General features: G+C 45.1%; 2 protein-coding genes across 2 annotated transcripts in view; both read left to right on the top strand.

The window, feature by feature from the left end:
- Nucleotides 1-4352, top strand: part of LOC106723180 (coagulation factor XIII B chain-like) — a 12132-nt gene extending 7780 nt beyond the window's left edge. The window contains exons 5-6 of the mRNA XM_025194667.1: nt 806-1009; nt 4165-4352. Of these exons, the coding sequence (XP_025050452.1) occupies nt 806-1009; nt 4165-4352 (392 nt within the window). The remainder of the gene's footprint in view (nt 1-805; nt 1010-4164) is intronic.
- A 3075-nt stretch (nt 4353-7427) lies between these two features.
- Nucleotides 7428-11833, top strand: LOC112548556 (complement factor H-related protein 2-like). Its single transcript, XM_025194666.1, has 3 exons — nt 7428-7602; nt 8043-8194; nt 11589-11833. Exons 1-3 carry the CDS (start codon nt 7428-7430, stop codon nt 11649-11651), a joined length of 390 nt encoding a protein of 129 aa, XP_025050451.1. The 3' UTR covers nt 11652-11833.
- The last annotated feature ends 9317 nt before the right edge of the window (nt 11834-21150 follow it).

Here is a 21150-nt window from a genome sequence, read left to right as displayed (position 1 = left end):
TGTCCCTGACTGCAGAGCTCTGACCTGAGTGGGGGATCAGCTTCTCCTGGGATGACTCAGGCTCTCCTCCATCCTGATGTCTGCTCCCCAGCAAGCCTCAGCTCCCTTCCCTCTGCCTGGGGGGGAAAGGATGGGCTGAGTCTGTATCCCTCTCTCCAAGATGCTGTAGCTCTCCTGCAGTTTCTCTCTCCAGTTGCTTTTCCCTCCCTCAGCTTTTATGGCTCCATTGTAGCCAATCAGAGCCCGGGGTTTGCAATGGGGGCTCTGGTTGCAGCTCAACTCCTCCAGTAAAAAGCATGCATTGTGCACAGCATGCTCTCTGTTTGGAACAGCTATTGCACCCTCTGCAAACTTTTTGCTGCCTTCCTTGCAAAGTTCTTAGGCACAGCTCATTCACTCAGCTTGCAGCCAAGCAAGCCTTTGCAGCTGTTACATAAAAGAACAGGTATTGGGCTGAGGGTCTATTAAGGTCTTTACTGCACCTATCACTGTGGTACCCAGATACCTAAGATACAAAACAAAAGCAGCGCAGACACAAACATTTTATGTAACCCCAAGTACATAATCCCTTCGGACATGCCCTAAATATTTTAGTTGAAAATAGTTTTAATTTTTTTTTTGATCCCTCAGTTTTCATTTTGGCATTTCCTAGTAGACTTTCAATTTCAGCTATGCTATGACTGCAACACTTGAAATCTATAGAAGGGGTAAGGCAATAATTTGGAATGTGACATCATTTCTGTGTTCTCTGTGCTCTCCTAGCCCAAATATGGAAATCAAACATTTTTGTATTTCCTCATATTAGAGCCGTGTGCTGTCAGCATCACAGAAATGCAAAGCCGTGGTGTGGAGCTGAGTGGGAGTTCTAAAGGAAAAGAATACATTTGCCATGGTGAACTTGTTGAGTTTAAGTGTCAGTTGGGGTATGCACTTCCTGCACTGTCATCTACTTCTAATTTTACTGTGCGGTGTCATTCAGGCCAAATTTCTTATCCCCAGTGCAATAAAGGTAAATGTTCCTTTCTTATAGTATTGTTTTCTGGGACATTCTTAACTGGTAGAACTGAATAAACTTCCAATAGGTCTGATAATTATGGCAAATATAGGAAAAGGACATATGTGTGAAATGAGCAGAATATAACCTATGTTAATATTGTTTAATTAAATCTCCTCTTATTTTCTGAAGAGGGCTTTTTGTTCAGAGAACGGATTTTTTGAAAGTTTAGTATAGGTTTATTCATGAATGCTCCATTATTGTATTTATCACAGCTGTCATTGAATAGAACTAGTGTTTAAATGAAATATTAATTTAGACACATTTAGACACACAAAATTACTTTTCAGAAAGCAGACACCTAATTGTGGAATTGTTTTTATGTAAAATTCCTCCATGGATTGAAAATTTGCAGGGCAACAAAAACCTGATAGTGTTTATAGGCAGCTGAGGAGACAGCATATTAACTGTCCAGATTTTTTAGCTATTCAATGTGTGAGTGGGGAAAGAGGAAGGGAAGATCCAGACATAAAGCTGTTAAAACTCTACTCCAAATTGTTCATACAGAGTCCCACAGGGAGAACTCTGCCAGCAAAGGACTAGATGCAGGGAAGTACAGCAGGCAGGAATGGCCTCCAGGGCTGCCCATGATAAAACCAGCTGTTGCACAGGGAAAAGCCTCACCAGTGTGTAGGTCTAGAGCAGGGGTAAGCAACGTTTTTTTGGCCAGAGTGCCAAAAAACCCGCAATGTCTACCTTGGAAGGTGCTGGAGTCCCGACATGCCAGAGCAGATGTTTGCAGCCTCCCAGCTGCAGCTGGCCCCTGGAGCCCAGTCTGCTTGCAGCAGGGCTTGCAGCCTCCCAGCCGCCCCTAGTGAGTGAGGCCTTTGGCTCCCCCTGCCAGGAGCCTCTGATATCACCCCCATGTCCAGCCAGAGCTTCTAAATGCAAGGTTTTGACACTCAGCTGATTGATCATGATCAGTCACTTGCACAGGCAAACCTGGTGAAATTGCAAGTAGGGTACAATTTGGGTCTAATCCCTGATTTCAGAATTGCTCATTGGAGGTGCAGTTGTTGGGGTGGCCGATCACATCCCATTGCACCTTTAAAATGAACATCTGCCAGTGGCCATACAAAGGGAAACTTCACAATCTTCTTCAGGGCTAAAGGTCATTTGGTGTCATTCCAGCATCAGTTCTCCTGAGGGACACAAACTTTTAGTTGTCCTAGAATTTCCTTTAGGTTAGTCTACACTAAGATATTCAGTTGAATTTTTGCATGAGGGGAAGCTTGGGCTTGGTAGACTTCCAGTGCCCTGTGCACCATCCCTACCAACTTCTCCCACCACCAACACACCCAGCTGCCCTCTTGCAGCCTTGCTGGTCTGCCCCAGGGGCAAGCCAGCCATTCTCTGGTGGTCCCAGGCTGCAGGATGGCAGTGGGCATGATGCAGGGGTACTGAGCTTACCTGCCTCTCCTGCAGTGGGGTCCGGAGGTGGAGGGCAAGCTGTTGGCAGGCTGAGCTGTCTCTGAGCTGTGGGGGACCCCGGTGCTTCCCTCTGCAGTGGCAGCATGCTCACAGGCAGCACCTGTATGCTGGCACCTGGCCTGGGGTGGTCCTGGGGGACACTGCCACGACAGAGGGAAGCACAGGGCCCCGCACAGCTTAGGGGCTGTGGGACCCGGTGGCAGCCCATGCAGGCAGGGTCAATTGAAGGGGAAAAAAAAAATGGCAGCGAGGAGCCTGATCTTCCTTTCCCCACCCCTTGCTCCCTGGAGCCTGCCTGCCTGCCTGAGCTGCGTGGGGGCCCGGTGCTTCTCTCCACAGCTGCAGCAACCCTGGGTAGCTCCCACCCACTAGCGGCCTGGCCAGGAGCTGCCCGGGCTGTGAAGGGAAGCACTGGGCCCTGCGCAGCTCAGACAGGCAGGCTCCGGGAAGAAAAAAGCCATCAGGTTCCTCATCAATTTTTTTTTCTCCTTTAGTTGAGCCTGCTTGCATGGTCTGCTGCTGGGTCGCACAGCCCCTGAGCTGCCTGGGGCCCGGTGCTTCCGTCCATGGCTGTGGCATCCCCTGGGACCTCCTGGGCTGGGTGCCAGTGGGCGGGTGCTGCCTCGGGGGGTGCCACCACCATGGAAGGAAGCATTGGGTTCCCCTCACAGCTCAGGGACAGCTCGGCCCACCGGCAGCTCACCCCTCCTCTCCCCCGCCACAGGAGAAGCAGGTAAGATCCTAAGGATCAAACCTTCTAACTCTTGTTCTCTGTGCAAAGGGGGGGTTAGTTCAGTTTAGTTTTCCCAAAATTGAAACGGTGGAAATGGTGTTTTTTTAAAAACCCACTGTTTCAATTTAGGGAGAACTAAACTGAACTAAACCCCTGTCATGTGTACAAGCACCACTTGTCATTAGTTATACCTATTTAAGGACTCCACAACAGAATTGAGTAGTTTCACCTCCAAGTACAAGCTTCTCTTAAGGCTTCCCTTGACAATGATCATATTGCCCTATATTTTGTACTATTTTCAGGACATGCATCAGATCTTATGCTTATGAGAGTATGTGAGTGCAGTCTACATGTGATGTCTGCACAGCACTGAAATATTCTACAGCATATGGAACGCAGTAGCAAATTAAAGCTTCCAATGCACAGTAAATCCTGAAGGCAAGGTAGATTTGCACCTTATAGCATAACTAGGTATGTGTGTGTGTGTGTGTGTGTGTGTGTGTGTGTATAATAGCATAATTTTCATGAGTTTTATCAGATCCTGTGAAAGGTCATGTTCCAACTCACAGAAGACTATGCTATATGTATCTCTCATTAAGTTAGTCTATAAAGTGAAAATCTACCCTGCCTTCTGCTTGACTTCAGACTAACTCAACTAATTATGCTTCTCTAACTCCCATCTGACTGCTCTTCTCTCAAATTTATCAGTATACTGGGAGAATTACCTACCTGGATTCAGGGAGTAGCATAGATTGAGAAGAAAAGAGAATTAGGGGACTCATTTAACTATTAATCTTGGAAAGATCAATGTTGTCTTTTACCTTACCTTTAAGCCTACATTTTAAAAAGCATATTTAGCTAAGAAACAATGCTACCAACATTTTCATCTTAAGACACTAACCTGCTAATACTTACCCTGTGTCCACATCCTCTGTGTTTATTTCAGATTTGTTGAAGTGTGATTCCCCACCATATATAGAAAATGGAGTCCTCAGTTCTGACCTCTTGTTAGAGTGTGAAGCGGGCTCTACAGTGGAGTACAAATGCCGACGTTTCTGTACAATGAAGGGATCCAAAATAGTGACATGTCACTTGAGAAAATGGAGAGATCTCCCCACATGCTTAGGTAAATAAAATAAAATTTATGATATGAAAAAGACAGTGAAGGAACTTGAATCTTAACCTATTTGATGGGTTTTCATAAACCACAGCTCTGAACTTAAGGACTTGAGCTTTTTGAAAAAGAGACATTGTTTATGTCATGGTTAGAGAAAAAAAGCTTGGAAATATGCCTCAACCAAATCATGAAAGCTCAGAAACCAAAAAGGATCCTGAAAAACCCCAATTTAATTTAATCTCATGATTTTGAAGCCAGTCTTGCCTGATTTCATGATTTTGAAGCAGCACCCACGGGACGCCCCTGCCCACTGTGGATCAGGGAGGCCTGGATGAGGGGGATTCCTTGCCCTCTATCAATGCTGACCTTGTGAAGGAACATCTTGACAGGCTGGATACCTTCAAGTCAGCCAGCCCTGATGATTTACACTGAAGAGTACTCAAGGAGCTGGCAAGCATCATAGCTCAACCTGGTATGGATCTTTGAGAACTCCTGGTGCTCTGGTGAAGTGCCTGAAGATTGAAAGAAGGCCAATGTCATGCCTATCTTCAAGAACGGGAGGAAAGTAGATCTGGCAAACTACAGGCCCATCATCCTGACCTCTATCCTGGGGAAGGTCTTAGAAAAGATTATCAAAGAGGCCATCCTTAACAGACTAGCTGATGGCAATATCTTGAGGGATACCCAGCGTGGATTTGTTGTGGGTAGGTCTTGCTTGACCAAATCTCATTTCCTTTTATGACCAGGTGACCTATCACCTGGACAGGGGGGAAGGGATTGATGTCATACTTGACATTAAAAAAGCCTTCAATCTGGTACCCCATGATCACCTCTTGGTAAAACTGGCTAACTGTGGCCTTGACCTCACTACGATCCTCTGGCTGGGGAATTGGCTCCGTGGTAGGACCCGGAGGGTGGTGGTTGATGGGAGCCAATTGTTGTGGTGCGCAGTGACCAGTGGGGTCCCTCAAGGCTCTGTCCTAGGGCCTATACTGTTTAACATCTTCATCAATGATGTAGACATTGGTGTCAGAAGCGGACTGGCCAAGTTTGCCGACGACACCAAACTCTGGGGTAAAGCATTCAAACCTGAGGACAGGAGGGTGAACCAGGCAGATCTTGACAGGGTCATGAAGTGGGCGGATGAGAACCTGACGGTGTTCAACACCGAAAAATGCAAGGTTCTCCACCTTGGGGGGAAAATCCTGCAGCATCCTTATAGGCTCGGCAGTGCTACTCTGGTTAGCACTACAGATGAAAGGGACTTGGGGGTCATGATTGACCATAAGATGAACATGAGCCTTCAGTGTGATGCTGCTGCTAGTAAAGTGAGCAAAACACTGGCTTACATCCATAGATGCTTCTCAAGCAAATCCCAGTATATCAATCTCCCCTTGTACTCGGCCTTGGTAAGGCCGCAGCTGGAGTACTGTGTCCAGTTTTGGGCTCTACAATGCAAAAAGGGTGTGGAGAAGCTTGAGAGAGTGCAGAGGAGAGAGGGCATGATGAGAGGTCAGGACAACAGACCTTATGATGAGAGGCAGAGAGCCATGGGACTCTTCAGCCTGGAAAAGTGCAGGCTCAGGGGTGATCTGGTGGCCACCTATAAGTTTATCAGGGGTGTTCACCAGGATCTGGGGGAACACGTCTGTTCACCGGAGCACCCCAAGGGATGACAAGATCAAACAGTCTCAAACTCTGCCGCCACTGATTCAGGCTGGACATAAAGAAGAACTTCTTTACTGTCTGATCCCCCAAGGTTTGGAATAGACTACCACCAGAGGTGGTTCAAGAACCCACATCAAATGCCTTCAAGATGCATTTGGAGGCTTATCTTGCTGGGATCCTATGATCCCTGCTGACTTCCTGCCCCTGGGGCAGGGGGCCGGACTCGATGATGCTCTGGGGTCCCTTCCAGCCCGAATCTCTATGTCTATGAGCCTATGATGTCAGACAGCTGAGTACTGACTTGGCAGATTTGTCATAGATGGGCAAGGATGGATGTTTTTTGTTTTTTGCTTTTGGTCCTCCCCTTTTCCCCCCCTTCTTTGTAGTATGGGAAATGATGGTATGAGCGCACTTTGTACCTAACAATTCCATCACTGCAGTCATCTGCGAATTGGTGATGACTTTGTCTCTCCTCTTCTCTTTCTGTGGTGCACACACTGTGGGTTCTTTTCTATTGGATGCTTTGTGACTGTGGTGTGAGAGAGGGTCTGAAGTGTATAATCTTGGGGATTCCTTTGGACAAATGTCTGGCTTTGAATGCAGGGGACTAAACTTGGTGGTCCAGATGGTTACTTCTAATCACATTTTCTGGTGACCTCCTTAAATCTCATGGTTTCCAGCCATTTGGCAAATACAGCAGAAACATTGTTGCCATTTCCAGGATTTATAACAATCCTTATTCCTATAGCCTTGTTATCCCCATAGCAGTATACTTTTCTCATTAAGAACACTAAGGGCTAAGATACCCTGGAAGTTGGAAAGGCAACAATTCAATCATCCATCCTCCTATACCCTCCTCTAGTGTACTCTTCCCTTCCTTGCTATTCATGTTATCGATCGCATATTTTAAATTATTTGCCTATTTTTTCCTCGCTGCTATTGACAGTTTGGGACACCTGTGCAACAGCACCAACAGCATTAAAACTCGACGTCAAACTACATTTAACTTAGCACATTCTTCCTGAAGTGGTAACTAGAAGGAGGGAAAATTAGTGAGACCATAATTGGGGCACACATGAATTGGAACGAAAGGGAATGCTTTACTGTCACATTTGTGTATACATAGTTAGGGTGGCAGAGGGTGTGGGGGTGGGGTGGAAGGAAATTTCCTTCATAGACTTCTATGTTGTTGCATAATTCTTCACTAGAAAGAGAAGAGGGGATATAGTCATCACTGTGACAACAGGATGAAAGAGAAAGTAAAAGGATTGTGATTTTATTTTACCCCTGTTTTCTCCCTACTCTCTATGTTTTATTTGAATTAAGAGCTCATTTTCCATTTCCAGTAATGGACTTATCCCCTCCTCGCATCAAATTGCTTTTTTTTCCTCTCTGAAGAACCTTGTATGGTAATCAAAGAGGACATGGCAAGGAACAATGTGAAGCTGAAATGGATTTCTCAAGAGAAACTGGAAGTGCCCATAAATGACTTTGTAGAGTTTGCATGTAAATTGGGATATCAATTGGATCCAGTATCTTCTGGTTTAAGGGTACAATGTTTGGAGAAGAACCTGACATACCCTAAATGCAGAAAAAGGGGTAAGTAATCTTTCCCAACCCCATGTTGACAATCCAGGACTCCAGTAGAAAGGTCTACAGCCATGAAAATGAAACCTCAGTCCCACTGCACTGAGCAACAATGCAATGAAGTGTTGACTTGAAATGACTAAGAATTGAGTAAATAGAACAGTTCGACAAAGTATTTATTGATTATTTACTGTCACTGTTTCTCCAAATCTAATTGATAAAAGCTTCCTCCATAGACTTATTTTTTCCACTAATTTTCCACCCGAAAAGTCAGGGGGTCCTTTGTCTTCACTTTTGCTTTTGTCATTGTAATATCTGGGAAAAGAATAACTAACTTCTCAGGGTTTATGTACCTGTAAGTATCTGGAGATACATTTCAAATGAAAAAACATACTTTTGATCCACTGTCAGATTAATATGCAAATTACTAAATAAGCTTTTTCTTTGTGCAGATCCTTGCATGGTAACTAAACAAGATATGACCAGAAACCATATACAGTTGAAATGGATTGCTAGAGAGAAATTGGATGTGCCAGGAGGGGACTTTGTAGAGTTTAAATGTGAATCAGGACATGAACTGGATCTGGTATCTTCTCAATTAAGGGTACAGTGTTTGGAGAAGAATCTAACATACCCTACATGCAGAAAAAGGAGTAAATAATCTTTTTCCCCTATACCGTAAGTTGTGAGTTAGCTAAATTTTGTTTCATATGCTTCAAGCATTAATTAAAACAAATGAACAAACATTGCATTAAAGACACAGTGACTTTGCAGAATCAAAAACAATATTCTCTGCAATTTTCATTTAAAGAGGAGAAATTAATTATTCACAAGATTAAAGCTGCTATTCACATGATGTATCCAGTATTCCAACAGAATTATACAAATTGACATTTAAAGAATACCATATTTAATCAAATACAAGACAACTCTTAAATATAAATACATGACAACAATTTAAGAAGATCCCCCCTCCCCCCCCCGCCCGCCAATAGTTAGGTTCTAGACTTGGATAATGTATACTTTTTGTTATATTTTTCCATGTGTAGAATCTAATTATTGGAGGATCATCTTGAATCCTTCCCCCACCACACCATTGCAACAGGGACGGCAGTGGCAGGGGGCATGTGTTTGGTATCAGGTACTAAGGGCAGAGGTGTTTGGGTAGGCAGTGAGGAGCAGGTGATAAGTGAGGCAGTGATCAGGGGCAGGCAGCTTTCCCCCTGCTATCTATCTTCTGCTCCCACCACTTACCCTCCTTGTGCCTGCCTCCTCCTGCAGTCTCTTTCTCTACCTGCCTGCTCCCCCTGCAGCCTTGCCATTTCTGCCTCCCCATTCCACCTCTCTTTCCGCTCCAGCAGCCTCTTCTCACCTGCCTGCCTGCCTGCCCCGCTTCCTGATCCGTTGCTAGCAGGCTGCATCCCTATTCTAGTTGGGTCATATAGCCCAGCCCAAACCAGCTCTGTAATAGTGGTGCAGAGCCAGCATGGCATGGTACAGCAGTCCAGGGCTATAGGGGTACAGAAGTTGCATGGGAGGAGATAGCGGGGAAGGGGGGCATAGTTGAGATGGGGGTGGACATGGAGACTTGATGTCGTTGCGGTGGAGATATGGGGTGTACAGACAGTGGAGAGGCAGGCACCTAGTTCTGGAATTAAGTAAACGCAACATATTCAAAATGCCATTCCAAATAGCCTGAAAGATGAACGATACAGGGTCTTCATAAAGTCCTTGTGCACTTTTAAACTTTAATAACTTAGGTTGTGCACAAGGACTTTATGAAGACCCTGTACAAGGGAACTTTAAATACTTTTACCCCAAAATGTACTGTTCATCTCTCACACAAAGTAATACAGTCACTTAGGGACCACGATGATATCAAAAGTCCTTATTAGAGTCTTCCAATGTGTCTCTTGATTCTTAAATCACGTACAATCCAACAGTTTCAAGATACTTTTTTTTTTGTTAAAGTATGGATTTTCTTCTTATCTTATTTATTCAGTGTCACATAACTCAAGTTACATGAGAAATGTTTGTAAATGCTGAAGCTGTAGTCATGGCCACAGAAAGGTTAGACTCTTGCAATAAGGTGATTGATATATGGGTTAGTAAACACACACCTTTCTGTCTACTGAGGAGGCAAGAATAAACCTTTCTTTAAGACTCAGTCACTATTTGCTCTCTAGGCCTAATGTTTTGTATCTTGTTCTTTTTTTGTTATTTCCTACCTAATTTAAGACAAATACCATAACTACTTGATTCCAAAATGAAGTTATTTTCCCCAATTTAACATGGGGTGGGGGGAAAGGGCTGTTCTCTTAGAATAGTGTCTGAAGTGGTGAGAGGTAGGTAGCTGATACTTGACCCCTCTGCCTCGTTCCTCTATCACCCTCCTTCTCCCCATCTCCCTCCTACACTGTTTCTGCCCCTGTCCCCCTCTGTCAGTCTTGGGCCCCTGCCTCCACCCCAGCCTCTGCCTCCTGCTGCCCCTCCTCTTCCCTTCCTTACCCTTGTTGTGGTACTGGCAAGCTTCATCTCTGCTGCAGCCTGGAGCATGGTGGATGGCCCCACAGAAGCTGTGCCAACTCCATGTCACTGCTATAGGGCTGGACTGGGGCCATGCTCCATGCCCCAGGCTGGAATGGGGATGGAGCCTGCTGGTGCCAGAGCAAGGCTAAGCAAGGGAAAAAAGGGGAGGAGCAGACAAGGGACAGAGACTGCAGGGGTGGAGATGTGGAGGAAAGGGGATGCAGAGGCTGCAGATGGGGAGGCACAAGTGGGTAAGTGGTGGTTCAGGGGCAGGCAGCAGGGGGAAAACTGCCTGCCTCCACTGCTGCCTGCCCCTCCCACCTTCTTCAAACTTTATGTCCCCTACTATTTGCTTCCCTACTGCCTGTCTCTGTGCCACTGCTTTCCCCACTGCAGTGTTGGGGGTGGCAAATTTAAGATGATCCTTCAATAACTAGATTTTATACTTGTAAAATTATAACAAAAGTATACATTTTCCATGTCTAGAATCTAATTATTGGGAGGGGGGGTATCTTAAATTCAGGATCAACTTGGATTTGCATACATATGGTACATATTTTTATGAAATTGTCCTCTGTGGGAAATTATATTATTATACACCTGTTCTCAGTCTCCCATGTTCTTAAGAGGTGATTTTATAAGTTTGTTCTCCAGAGTTGTCTTATGCAAGTCTGATTCCCATAGCACCTCTTGTACAGGGCTGTCGGAAATGACACCTTACCTGCAAAGATGTGGAAGAGGGAGAATTCATGGGCAGGGCTGGATTAACCCTTTAGTGGGCCCTAGGCAAACAAACTCGTGGACCCCTTTTTTCACTCAAGTATTATAATATGTAAAATTAGCACAACTAGGCCCCTTCTTCACTTCAGGACCTAGGCATGTGCCTCTTTTTGCCTGTTAGTTAATTGGGCCCTATTCATGGGTGCAGTTGAAGAGTACTGACTGAATGTAGCTAATTGTTGGAAGACAGAATGAAACAGCATGAGACTCCAGAAAGTTGATCCTTTTCTAATGTCAATGCCATAGTTGCAACAAAATAAGAGTGAATCACAACAACAGTTTAAACCAGAAAACATAAATATTTTTTTCTCTAGTTCAGTATTAGTTTTAATTTTTATAAACAGCTCCAGCATTTTCAGGCACCTTTGTGCAATTATGTGATGGTGAGGGTGGTATAGAGAACTCAGCCCCTTAGGATGGGGTTATCACTGCAGATTTCAGATCCAGGAGCTGTTTTAGGGTTGTAGCAACTTGGTGCGGAGTCTCCTTTAAGCCACAGCAGCCAATCTGATCTCCCTTGAGATCTGATCTGTCCGATCACCCCGGCAGTGAATGCAGCATAGTGTTCTAGTCCTGTTATACAGCCATTGAGACAGTATCAGTTACTTCTAATATCAGCTTCAAAATATTTATAATATTTGAGTTTTGTACTAAATTTTTATTTTCTATTATTCATTTTTCTCTGACAGGTTCTCAACAAAAAAGAGACATTTAAGAGAGATTTTGAAGAAAGCATTTACCCATCAAGATAAATGAGCTTTTGGTTGTTATATTTCTGTATGATCTCTCTTCATTATATTTGCCTGAATTGCAGTTTTAAATTCATCATAACCAGCTAATTCGCATGTTCATTGTTTGCCTTTGATGAAATGAATCTTACTAAACGCACAGAAAGCAAAGCAGATGGATAAACCAAAAAACTTCAGCTAGAGTACAGCCCCCAAAAATAATAAAAATAAATAATAAAAGAAGGAAATCACATTACTTTCTGATTTTTGATTGGCAGAAGTATCTATATGTCCTATTTAGTTTGAGAAGGACACATTTTGCTCTTGTATCTCATATGTTGATTAGAGGAAATACTTAGACTTTTCTTGTGTTGGCCCATTCATGCTATGTATCATTTATACCTTTATGTTTATACCTTTTTTATCCTAATCAATAGTATGTATTTGTGTTAATATTAAAATTTGTATAATCAATAACAATAAGGATTTTCCTCTGCTTCTACTATGTTTTGAATAAAACTCCCAGCATATATTTTTTTTTTTTACTTATGCTTAGTCATAATCATATGTCTTGGTGCTGATTATAAAAACAAGGATAGGAAAAGTAGTTGGCCGTATTGATGCCCACTGAACAAGTACACTGTAATTAGAACCTGGCCATTTAAACTTTTTAAGTTTCTGAAATATTTTTGCAAAACAGGCTAAGAAATTGGCACATTTATAAGATGTTGCAAATTTATGGAAAATTCTGTGGGTTTACAATTTATGTAAGCCAAAGAAATTTAAGCATGGGTGTGCTAGATCATATGATTGAGCCTGTTCCAATCAAAATACTGCAGTACAGCACTCCAAGAAAAGGGAATGTGCGCCTTATATCCCTGATTGATTATGGTCTTAATTGTCAAAATTAATTAATTGAGCTTAGTCAGTGTATTGGTCTGAATTTTTTTTTGAATAACTTACAGTCAGCACTTGGGTCACCCATCACGGTTGCTGTGAAAAGAAAATGATTCAATAGATGTCAACATAAAGTATCTTAATGGAATTATAGAGGCTGTTATTCCTTCTGCTTACAGGTTAAACTGGTTGAATATTTTCAAAATGCAAAGCATACATAACAATAGTTGAAAAAACTGTCTTATGTTTCTTGTCACACATTAAAATGCCAAGAAAATGTTTGACAACTGAGTCTGTTAGGTTCTTTAGAAATATCTAGAGAAGAATGATGATGTCTGCTAAGTGAATGGGCATTTTAATTTCTTACACCAGATAAGATAAATCCTTCCCCATGACATCTAATTGTGAGACAGGCATGCTTCAATGGCATTTCTGGGATAGGTTTCAAGCAATTATGAGTGATATGGATTTGATACACTAGTTGGGGTAAACATTCAGGTAAGCATCAGTTTGATTCATCATAATGAATTTACTCTAGATTTTAATATGGGACTATTCAAAAGATAGCTTCACTCCATGAGCAGTGACAGCTTTATAAAAATATAATAATTTTAATGACTGACTATTTCAGCAGGCATCGATTCTTCCTTAAGAATCAAGAGTATGTGAAATCTTAAATTTTCTGATTTTTTTTTTTATTTTTATTTTTTGCTTTTTCAAATTTTTATACTTGGTAACAGATACAAGTCTGTGTTTGCAGCTGATTAATGAAGAAAGATCTGATCTCATTTTCTTCAACATTTGCAAAAGGAAAGAGCATAAGACACTTGATCCTCAGGAAGGGCTAATCCTGAAACTTCTGCCTCAGTTGAAACTGTGGCATTTTGTGAAAGAAACAATACATGTATAAGGATTTTATTAAGATGAATATTAGCATTTTTGTATGGCTAAAATACTGACACAAGGTACCCTAAACTGTAATATTAATGGATAGGTGTGAGAGGGAGAAGGACCAAATTAGGGGAATTCCTGGGGAACCTACCCCTCTCTCTTTGTACTTACCTCAGAAGAGGAAAGGAACAGCTGACAGTCTCACATCGGGAGTGAGTGCCAACTCCAGACGGGACCACACAGCTGGGGGAGTGAGACTTCTGGTCCCAGAGACAGCCAAGTGTAGAGGGGTGGGGTACACCTGGAAAACCCTGGCTGGGAGCTGGGGAGAAGGAATCCAGCATGGAGGGGCTGGACACACTGGGAGAACATCTCAAGGCCAGTGTGAAGGGATGGGACATGGCCAAAAAGTGGGAGCTGGGAACTGGAGAGGGAGAGTCGATGGCAGAGGGGTGGAGTACACCCTACGATCTCCAACTGGGGAAAAGAGAGGGAGGGACAGCCGAGCAGGGGTGTGGCATGCCCAGAAAGACCCTGTTGTGAGCAGGAGGGAGGGAGCCAGATGCAGAGGAGTACGGTAAAACTAGATACCCTTAGCTTGGACCTAGTGAGGGAAACAGGAGGTGGGGACCTGAAGGCTGGGAAGCTACCAGCCTTGTTGGAGGAACAGAAGTGCAATAAGGTGAAAACACCTTAAAATAAATGACAGGGGAACAAGAAGTTTGAAGCTAAATAAATGGCAAGGAACTGTTTGTTTTTATTTGTTTCTTCAACTCTCAGTTTTATCCTGAAGGGATTCTCAGGGTTAAGGTGGCATGAGGGAGGATGCAGGGGATGGTGGAGCCCCATATTTCTCAATAGCCATGTGTAGAAGTGCTGTGCCTCCCAGAGCCTAGTTCTTCTGTTTTGTGGGTTTTTTTCTGTGGAGCATTCTCCCATAAAACAAAAGAAAATAATAAAAAAATCATTATTGAACAAAAAAGTTGTGGCAGGCGGGATTTTTTCAACTGGGAGGGGTTAAAAAGGGGTCATATATGACCCCTTTACCCCTACAAAACTGAAGAAGACATCATCCCATACGGTCCATAAGACCTATAGTACCTACAGTCGACAATAGGTCTCTTCAATATAAAGTTTGGCCCTTGTTAAACATTACGCTGTGCTGCACAAATGTTGATCCATGTTAGTGCTAGCTTGAGTTTGGAGCAGTCACACTTCAGACCAGGACGGGCCTGGAGGACTAAAAGGTAAGAGTCTGCCTCAGTCCCATTCCTGGCTTCCACCCTGTCCCTTGTCCTCCTGGGCTTCCCTGGTTTCTCCCCCCACGCCACACCTTTCCCTGGGGCTCCCAACCTGCCCCTTGGGGATTCTCCCCCTGCCTCTTGCCTCCCCTGTGCTGGAGCATTACTTTCTTGTGACTACCTGTGCTGTCTGTACCAGAAGAGCAGGCAGGTTAACCTACCTGCCCAGCCACCACTGCTGCTGCTCTCTGGGCCACCAGCAGCAGCAGCTGGGATAGCAGGTTAAACCTTCTTTGCCTGGTCCCCTGAGATAGAAACTGCAGGCAGCCACAAGTGGAGTAGGAGGGCAAGACAGGGCAGTAAGCAGGGATCTGAGGTGCTCGGGATGGTTGGGTGGGGGCAGTGGGCCCAATCTAGGTCAGTGGGGGATGGTGAGGGGGTATGCTTACACTAAGGTACAGCCTAGAATGTCTTCACCTAGAGTGTTACACTAGCATAACATGAGCTAGGTAGCACAGATCAGAGATAATCCTGCCTTGGAGTGATGTAACCAGTTTGAGGTGTAACAATTTTCAGGGGCGTAACCAGTTTTGGGTGTTAATGTGTGGACAATCCTGGGGTTAAGAATGCCTGGAACTGTCCAAAATTATTGTGTAACAAAGCCCTAAATCAGGCTGCTTGTATTTTAGATGTTTTATGAGCAACAATGGCATTGTCTATAATATGGCCTTTAACTTCTTAATTTTAACAGGTTTTTTTAATTTTGTAAGAGTCAAAACACTATGTGAGAATTACTAGCTAGGACAAGTACCATATCAAAGGGTTTATTTCAATCAGCAGAAGCTATTGACATACATAGATTTCATAGACATCAGGGCTGGAAGGGACCTCGGAAGATCATTGAGTCCAGCCCCCCGCCCAAAGAGCAGGAAGTCAGCTGGGGTCATAGGATCCCAGCAAGATAAGCATCCAGTTTCATCTTGAAGGTGTTCAATGAAGGCGCTTGAACCACCTCCGGTGGCAGGCTGTTCCAGACCTTGGGGGCTCGGACAGTAAAGAAGTTCTTCCTTATGTCCAGCCTGAAACGATCTTGAAGTAGTTTGTGACCATTCAACCTCGTCATCCCTTGGGGCGCTCTGGTGAACAAACGTTCCCCCAGATACTGGTGGTCACCCCTGATAAACTTGTAGGTGGCCATCAGATCACCCCTGAGCCTGCGCTTTTTCAGGCTAAAGAGCCCCACGGCTCTCAGCCTGTCATCGTAGGGTCTGCTTCCCTGACCTCTGATCATGCGCGTGGCTCTTCTCTGGACTCTCTCAAGCTTCTCCACATCCTTTTTGAATTGTGGAGCCCAAAACTGGACACAGTACTCCAGCTCCGGCCTCACTAAGGCCGAGTACAGGGGGAGAATGACGTCCCGGGATTTGCTTGAGAAGCATCTATGGATGAAAGCCAGCGTTTTGGTCGCTTTACTAGCCGCCGCATCGCATTGCAGGCTCATGTTCATCTTGTGCTCAACGATGACCCCCAAGTCTCTTTCTTCCATAGTGCTAGCCAACATAGCACTGCTGAGCCTATAAGGATGCGGTGGGTTTTTTTCCCCCCAAGGTGGAGAACCTTGCATTTATCGGCGTCGAACCCCATCAGATTCTCGTCCGCCCACTTGCTGAGCCTGTCCAGGTCAGCCTGGATAACCTGCCTGTCTTCTGGTGTGGATGCTTTGCCCCAAAGTTTGGTGTCATCGGCGAACTTGGCCAGTCCGCTTCTGACTCCAGTGTCCACATCATTAATGAAGATGTTGAACAGTATGGGTCCAAGGACAGAGCCTTGGGGGACCCCACTGGTCACAGGACACCACGATGAGTGACTTCCATCGATTACTACCCTCTGGGTCCGACCCCGGAGCCAATTTTCCAGCCAGCGGATCGTGGAGGACCCAAGGCGACAATTGGCCAGTTTCTCCAAGAGGCGATCATGGGACACCAGATCGAAGGCTTTTTTGAAGTCAAGATATATGACATCAATCTCTTCTCCCTTGTCCAGGTGATAGGTCACCTGGTCGTAGAAGGAAATGAGATTGGTCAAGCAAGACCTACCCGCAACAAACCCGTGCTGGCTATCCCTTAAGATGTTGGCGTCGGCCAGTCCATTAAGGATGGCCTCTTTAATAAACTTTTCTAAGATCTTCCCCGGGATAGAAGTCAGGCTGATGGGCCTATAGTTAGCCGGATCCACTTTCCTCCCTTTCTTGAAGATAGGCACCACATTGGCCTTCTTCCAGTCTTCGGGCACTACACCAGAGCGCCAAGAGTTTTCAAAGATCCGTGCTAGAGGCTGGGCTATGATGCTCGCCAGCTCCTTGAGTACCCTGGGGTGAAGATTGTCAGGGCCAGCTGACTTGAAGGTATCCAGCTTCTCAAGATGTTCCTTCAGAAAGTCAGCATTAATGGAGGGCAGGGGATCACCCTCACCCGGACTTCCCGGCCCTGTAGCGGGCATGGGCGTCCCATGGGACTGATGAAAGACTGACGCAAAGTACCTATTTAATAGGTTAAAAGTATCCTCCTATTTTCTACTCTTCAGAAGAATAATAGTCCAAACCATCTCAAACCTCAAAGAAAAAATTGTGGTTGGTTTCAGTGTTGCTGGGAATCTGAGCATGTTCTGCCATGAATCTACTACTGATAGTTACAGCAGTGCTGGTATCCACTCAGAAAATGGTTTCTTTTCCCCCTCCAAACTGTGCAAGCATTTCTGGAAAACTAAAGTGATGCCATCAAATGCATGCACTGAAGTCAATTAAGAGATGTCAGAAAACTTGAAATTAGACTCAGGAGATAAAATGTTGGGCTGCCTCAGCCTCAGGTTTGCTGGTCATTACATTTTCCTCAGCATATTTGCCAAAACTCAGACTTTCCCAGAACTAAGTACAGATTTGGCCAAGGTTGGTTCTCCACCTCTTTATCATTACCTGAAAGAGAAAAAAGCCAAATACACAGAACTATGGGTTTGGTTTTGGAGTAGTGCAAAAAGTGCTTTTATAATTAAACGTTAGTGCATGAAGGTCTTTTTCATTTCTGACCGCAAATCTAAGTTTGAACAAGACCAGCCATGATGCTGTCACAATTTCATCAACCATAATGAGGAGGTATGTTTCCAGGAGATAAACAAGAGTGAAATTACTTTCCTCAAAATTAAATTAGGGTTGCTCTAGTTTATTCATAGAAGAAGGCAGTTATTGGACCACTTCACTAATGGGAAACAATCACGTGCTGCTAGGAGTACGTGTTCGAGAAGGAGAGCATTGCATCGGATACCTTCTGGGAAGTGAGACTAAATCATGCCAGAAGTTTCCTGAATTAAAAAAAAAATGCAAAATTATTATTCATTTAATTTTCTTTAAGGCAACTACCTCTACCTAGAGCTAGCCTTAGCACAGATTTACCAAACAATCCCTGTGGTCCAGTCATGGGTGGAGTCCCACCAGGTCTCCGTTATCCCTATGACATCGTAATTGTTTGCACTGAGCAGGAGGATGAGCTCCTCCTGCTTATTCCCCAAGCTCCTGGCATTAGTGTACAGGCAGGCAAGTGCCCCCTGGGGGGCTCCTTCCTTACACACAGATTTTACCAGGGCTGGGGCAGGGGTGGGCTCCCTGAAGCGCCGTGATCTGCTGGCTTTGCAAGGATTGCTCAGCGGGCCAGCAGTGGTGGTAGTCCCCCCGTCCCCCAACGGGCTTAGTTTAAAGCCCGGTGGAGCAGGTCAGCCAGTCTGGCTGAGAAGAGCCTCCTCCCTAGGGGAGAGAGGTGGAGGCCATCTCTTCCCAGCAGCTCGCTGCCTCTCTCGCCAAAGAGTGGGCTGTGGTCATGAAAGCCAAAGCCTTCCTGACGACACCAGCGCTGCAGTCTTTGGTTGACCACATAGATCCTCCTGTCCCTTCTCAGCCCATAGCCTGAGACTGGGAGGATGGACGAGAACACTACCTGTGCCCCCAGACCCTTAAGCCCCGCTCCCAAATCCCTGTAGCGCCTCATGACCTGGCTGGGAGTGCTCCGAGCAGTGTCATTGGTGCCCACATGAATAAGGAGATTCATGATCAAGGATATTGCAGGACAAGTTTTCAAGTAGCAAAAAAATGGAAGTAGGGGAAGAAAGGTTGACAGCAGAAACTGCTCCATGTATCATCCACATGTCTTAAGCGTGTGTATCTTTTAAGCTTTATCTGAGTAGGCTGAGATTTTCTAATTCAATAACACATACATTCTCTTTTTAGTCTTTCCCATGATATTCCAGAATTGGTTTACCTTTCAAAGTTAATGCTGTTTTGTTTGAAGAATTGTTTCTGCATTTGAAGAATACGCAATATAGTTCACTTCATCCTGCAGTGTAGTAGACAAGTGGCAAGTCACTAAGGAACAAGTGGAAAACCTGTAACAGGCAAGAGATATTAAAGACAACAAGAAGATTTTCTGAAATAAGTCTGAAAAAGAAAAAAAAAAGATCAAAGGAACTGTGGGTTCATTGTTCAGTAAGCAGGGTAAGCTATTATGGGAAGATACAGATTCATTTCAGGGTGTTGAATGAGGTGGCTGAAGAAATCTTCAAGCTATGGGCAATAATATTTACAAAGTCAAGGAACACAGAGATGAGATCCCAGAGGACCAGGGAAGGGCTGCTGTACAGCTCATATTTAAAAAAGAGAATGGAGAACCAAGGGAATTAAAAATCAGTGAGCTTGAATTTTACTGAAAAAAATCAAACACCCACTATAGCTTATTTCAATTTTATTTAAAACATATTTTTCCTGATTTATGTGTGTTTATGTAGTGTATCTAGAGGCAATGGCATAATAAGTCAAAATACAGTCTTACTCTTTCATATTGTTTTTGGGGGTGTAAAGGTATATATGTGGGGCCTGTATGGTTGGGGAGTGAGTGTGGGGGGAATGCGTGTGTGGGGTGTGGGTTTGGTGAGTAGGGTTTGTAGGGGAGGGTGTAGAGGGGTGTAGGGTATGTAGTTGGGGTCAGGGTGTGTGGGAGAATGTAGGTGTGGGTATGGTATGGGTGGGGCTGTGGGAGTGTATGTAGGGGCTGTGGGAAGGTGTGGGTGTGTTTGGGAGTATGGTGGCAGGTAGGAGGGTGTGAGATTGTGTTGGTGTGTGTGGAGTTATGGTGGTGGGTTGTGGTAGTGTGCGGGGGGTTATGGTGGTGGAGTGGGAGTGTGTGAGGACTGTGTGTGTGTGCTGGGGGTATGGTGGGATGTGGGGAGCCAGCCCCATTTATCCCATCTTGGCTTCAGTACATAGTTCCTAGCTGCAAGCCTGGGACACATATGGAATGGCATGAAACTAGCCTGGTCTGGCATGGCACAACGTGGCTTCAGCTAAAAGGCTGGGGATGGCGTGGCATGGAGACAGCCTGTCCTGTCCCATCCCATCCTGGCAGCATGTAGTTCCTGGCTTCAAGGCTGTGACCCACGTGGTGTGGCACAGAGCCAGCCTGGCCCCTCTGTGCTGCACTGCATGGGTCCCAGCTTTGTAGCAAGAAACCATGTGCTTCTGGGAGGGGAAGGGTTGGGCTGGGCTGGCTCCGTGTTGCACCGTGTGGTTCCTGGCTGCTAGACTAGGACCTGCATGGCACAGAATAGAGCCAGTCTTGTCTGTCCCATCCCAGCTGCAGTGTGCAGTTCCTGTCTGCAAGCCTGGGACCTGCACAGCATGGCACAGAGCCAGCCTGGTCCATCCCATGTCCTCCTGGCAGGACACAGTTCCCAGCTGCAAGGCCAGGACCCACATGGCATGACATGGAGGAGGCCAAGCCTGGCCTGGTGGTGTGCTACAGTGCCAGGAGCTGTGGGAAGTCCTGGGCCATCAGGCTGCATCAGCTCGGTGCCTCCATGTGGCACTTCTGACACTCTAGTTGGGAGTAGCACATGGATGGACAGAGCCAGAGTCTCCCATGTCCCATGGAGTGGGGCTATCACTGGCAGTCCCCTCGCCCCATTCATACTTTACATGAATTTCCACTCTCAGATGAGGGAGGGCTGGGGAACAGCTGCAGGGTCACTAGGGCAGAAGCCTCTGCTAGCCAGAAGCATCTGGTCTCCAGATGAGGCTGGAGTGGGGCAAGGTGGGGAGGGTCAGGTTAGGATTGGGTAGGTTGCACTGCAACCAGAGCCTGGGCTACTTGCTGCTGGTGCCTCTCCAGGTTTCAGACAGATAGCCACCAGCAGGTAATAACTGTCTAAATTTTAGAGGGGCTCCATGGACCATATAGAATGGCCTGGTGGGCTGGTTTCAGCCTGCAGGCCATATTTTGCCTGCCTCCAATATAGTTGGACTTTAATAAGAGGATTGGTCCAGTCCCACATGACATTCTCATAACTAAACCGAAGAAATATGGGCTACATAGAATTACTGCTTGGTAAATATATTATTGGTTGTAAAAACTGGAAAACTTTCTATAACATTCATCCTACATAAAAAGAAGAAATGG

Source organism: Alligator sinensis, unplaced genomic scaffold (assembly GCF_000455745.1).
Source record: "Alligator sinensis unplaced genomic scaffold, ASM45574v1 scaffold139_1, whole genome shotgun sequence".
In the NCBI taxonomy this organism is placed as follows: Eukaryota; Metazoa; Chordata; order Crocodylia; family Alligatoridae; genus Alligator; species Alligator sinensis.
Note: the sequence above shows the minus strand (reverse complement) of the source record. Positions and strands in the feature narration are given on the sequence as shown.

Excerpts from the sequence above, each read along its gene's own strand:
- LOC112548556 (XM_025194666.1), top strand. The coding sequence starts at position 7,428 with ATGGCAAGGAACAATGTGAAGCTGAAATGGATTTCTCAAGAGAAACTG. Across the intron at positions 7,603-8,042 it reads CCCTAAATGCAGAAAAAGGG|ATCCTTGCATGGTAACTAAA; the intron begins GTAAGTAATCTT and ends TTCTTTGTGCAG. Across the intron at positions 8,195-11,588 it reads TGGTATCTTCTCAATTAAGG|GTTCTCAACAAAAAAGAGAC; the intron begins GTACAGTGTTTG and ends TTTCTCTGACAG.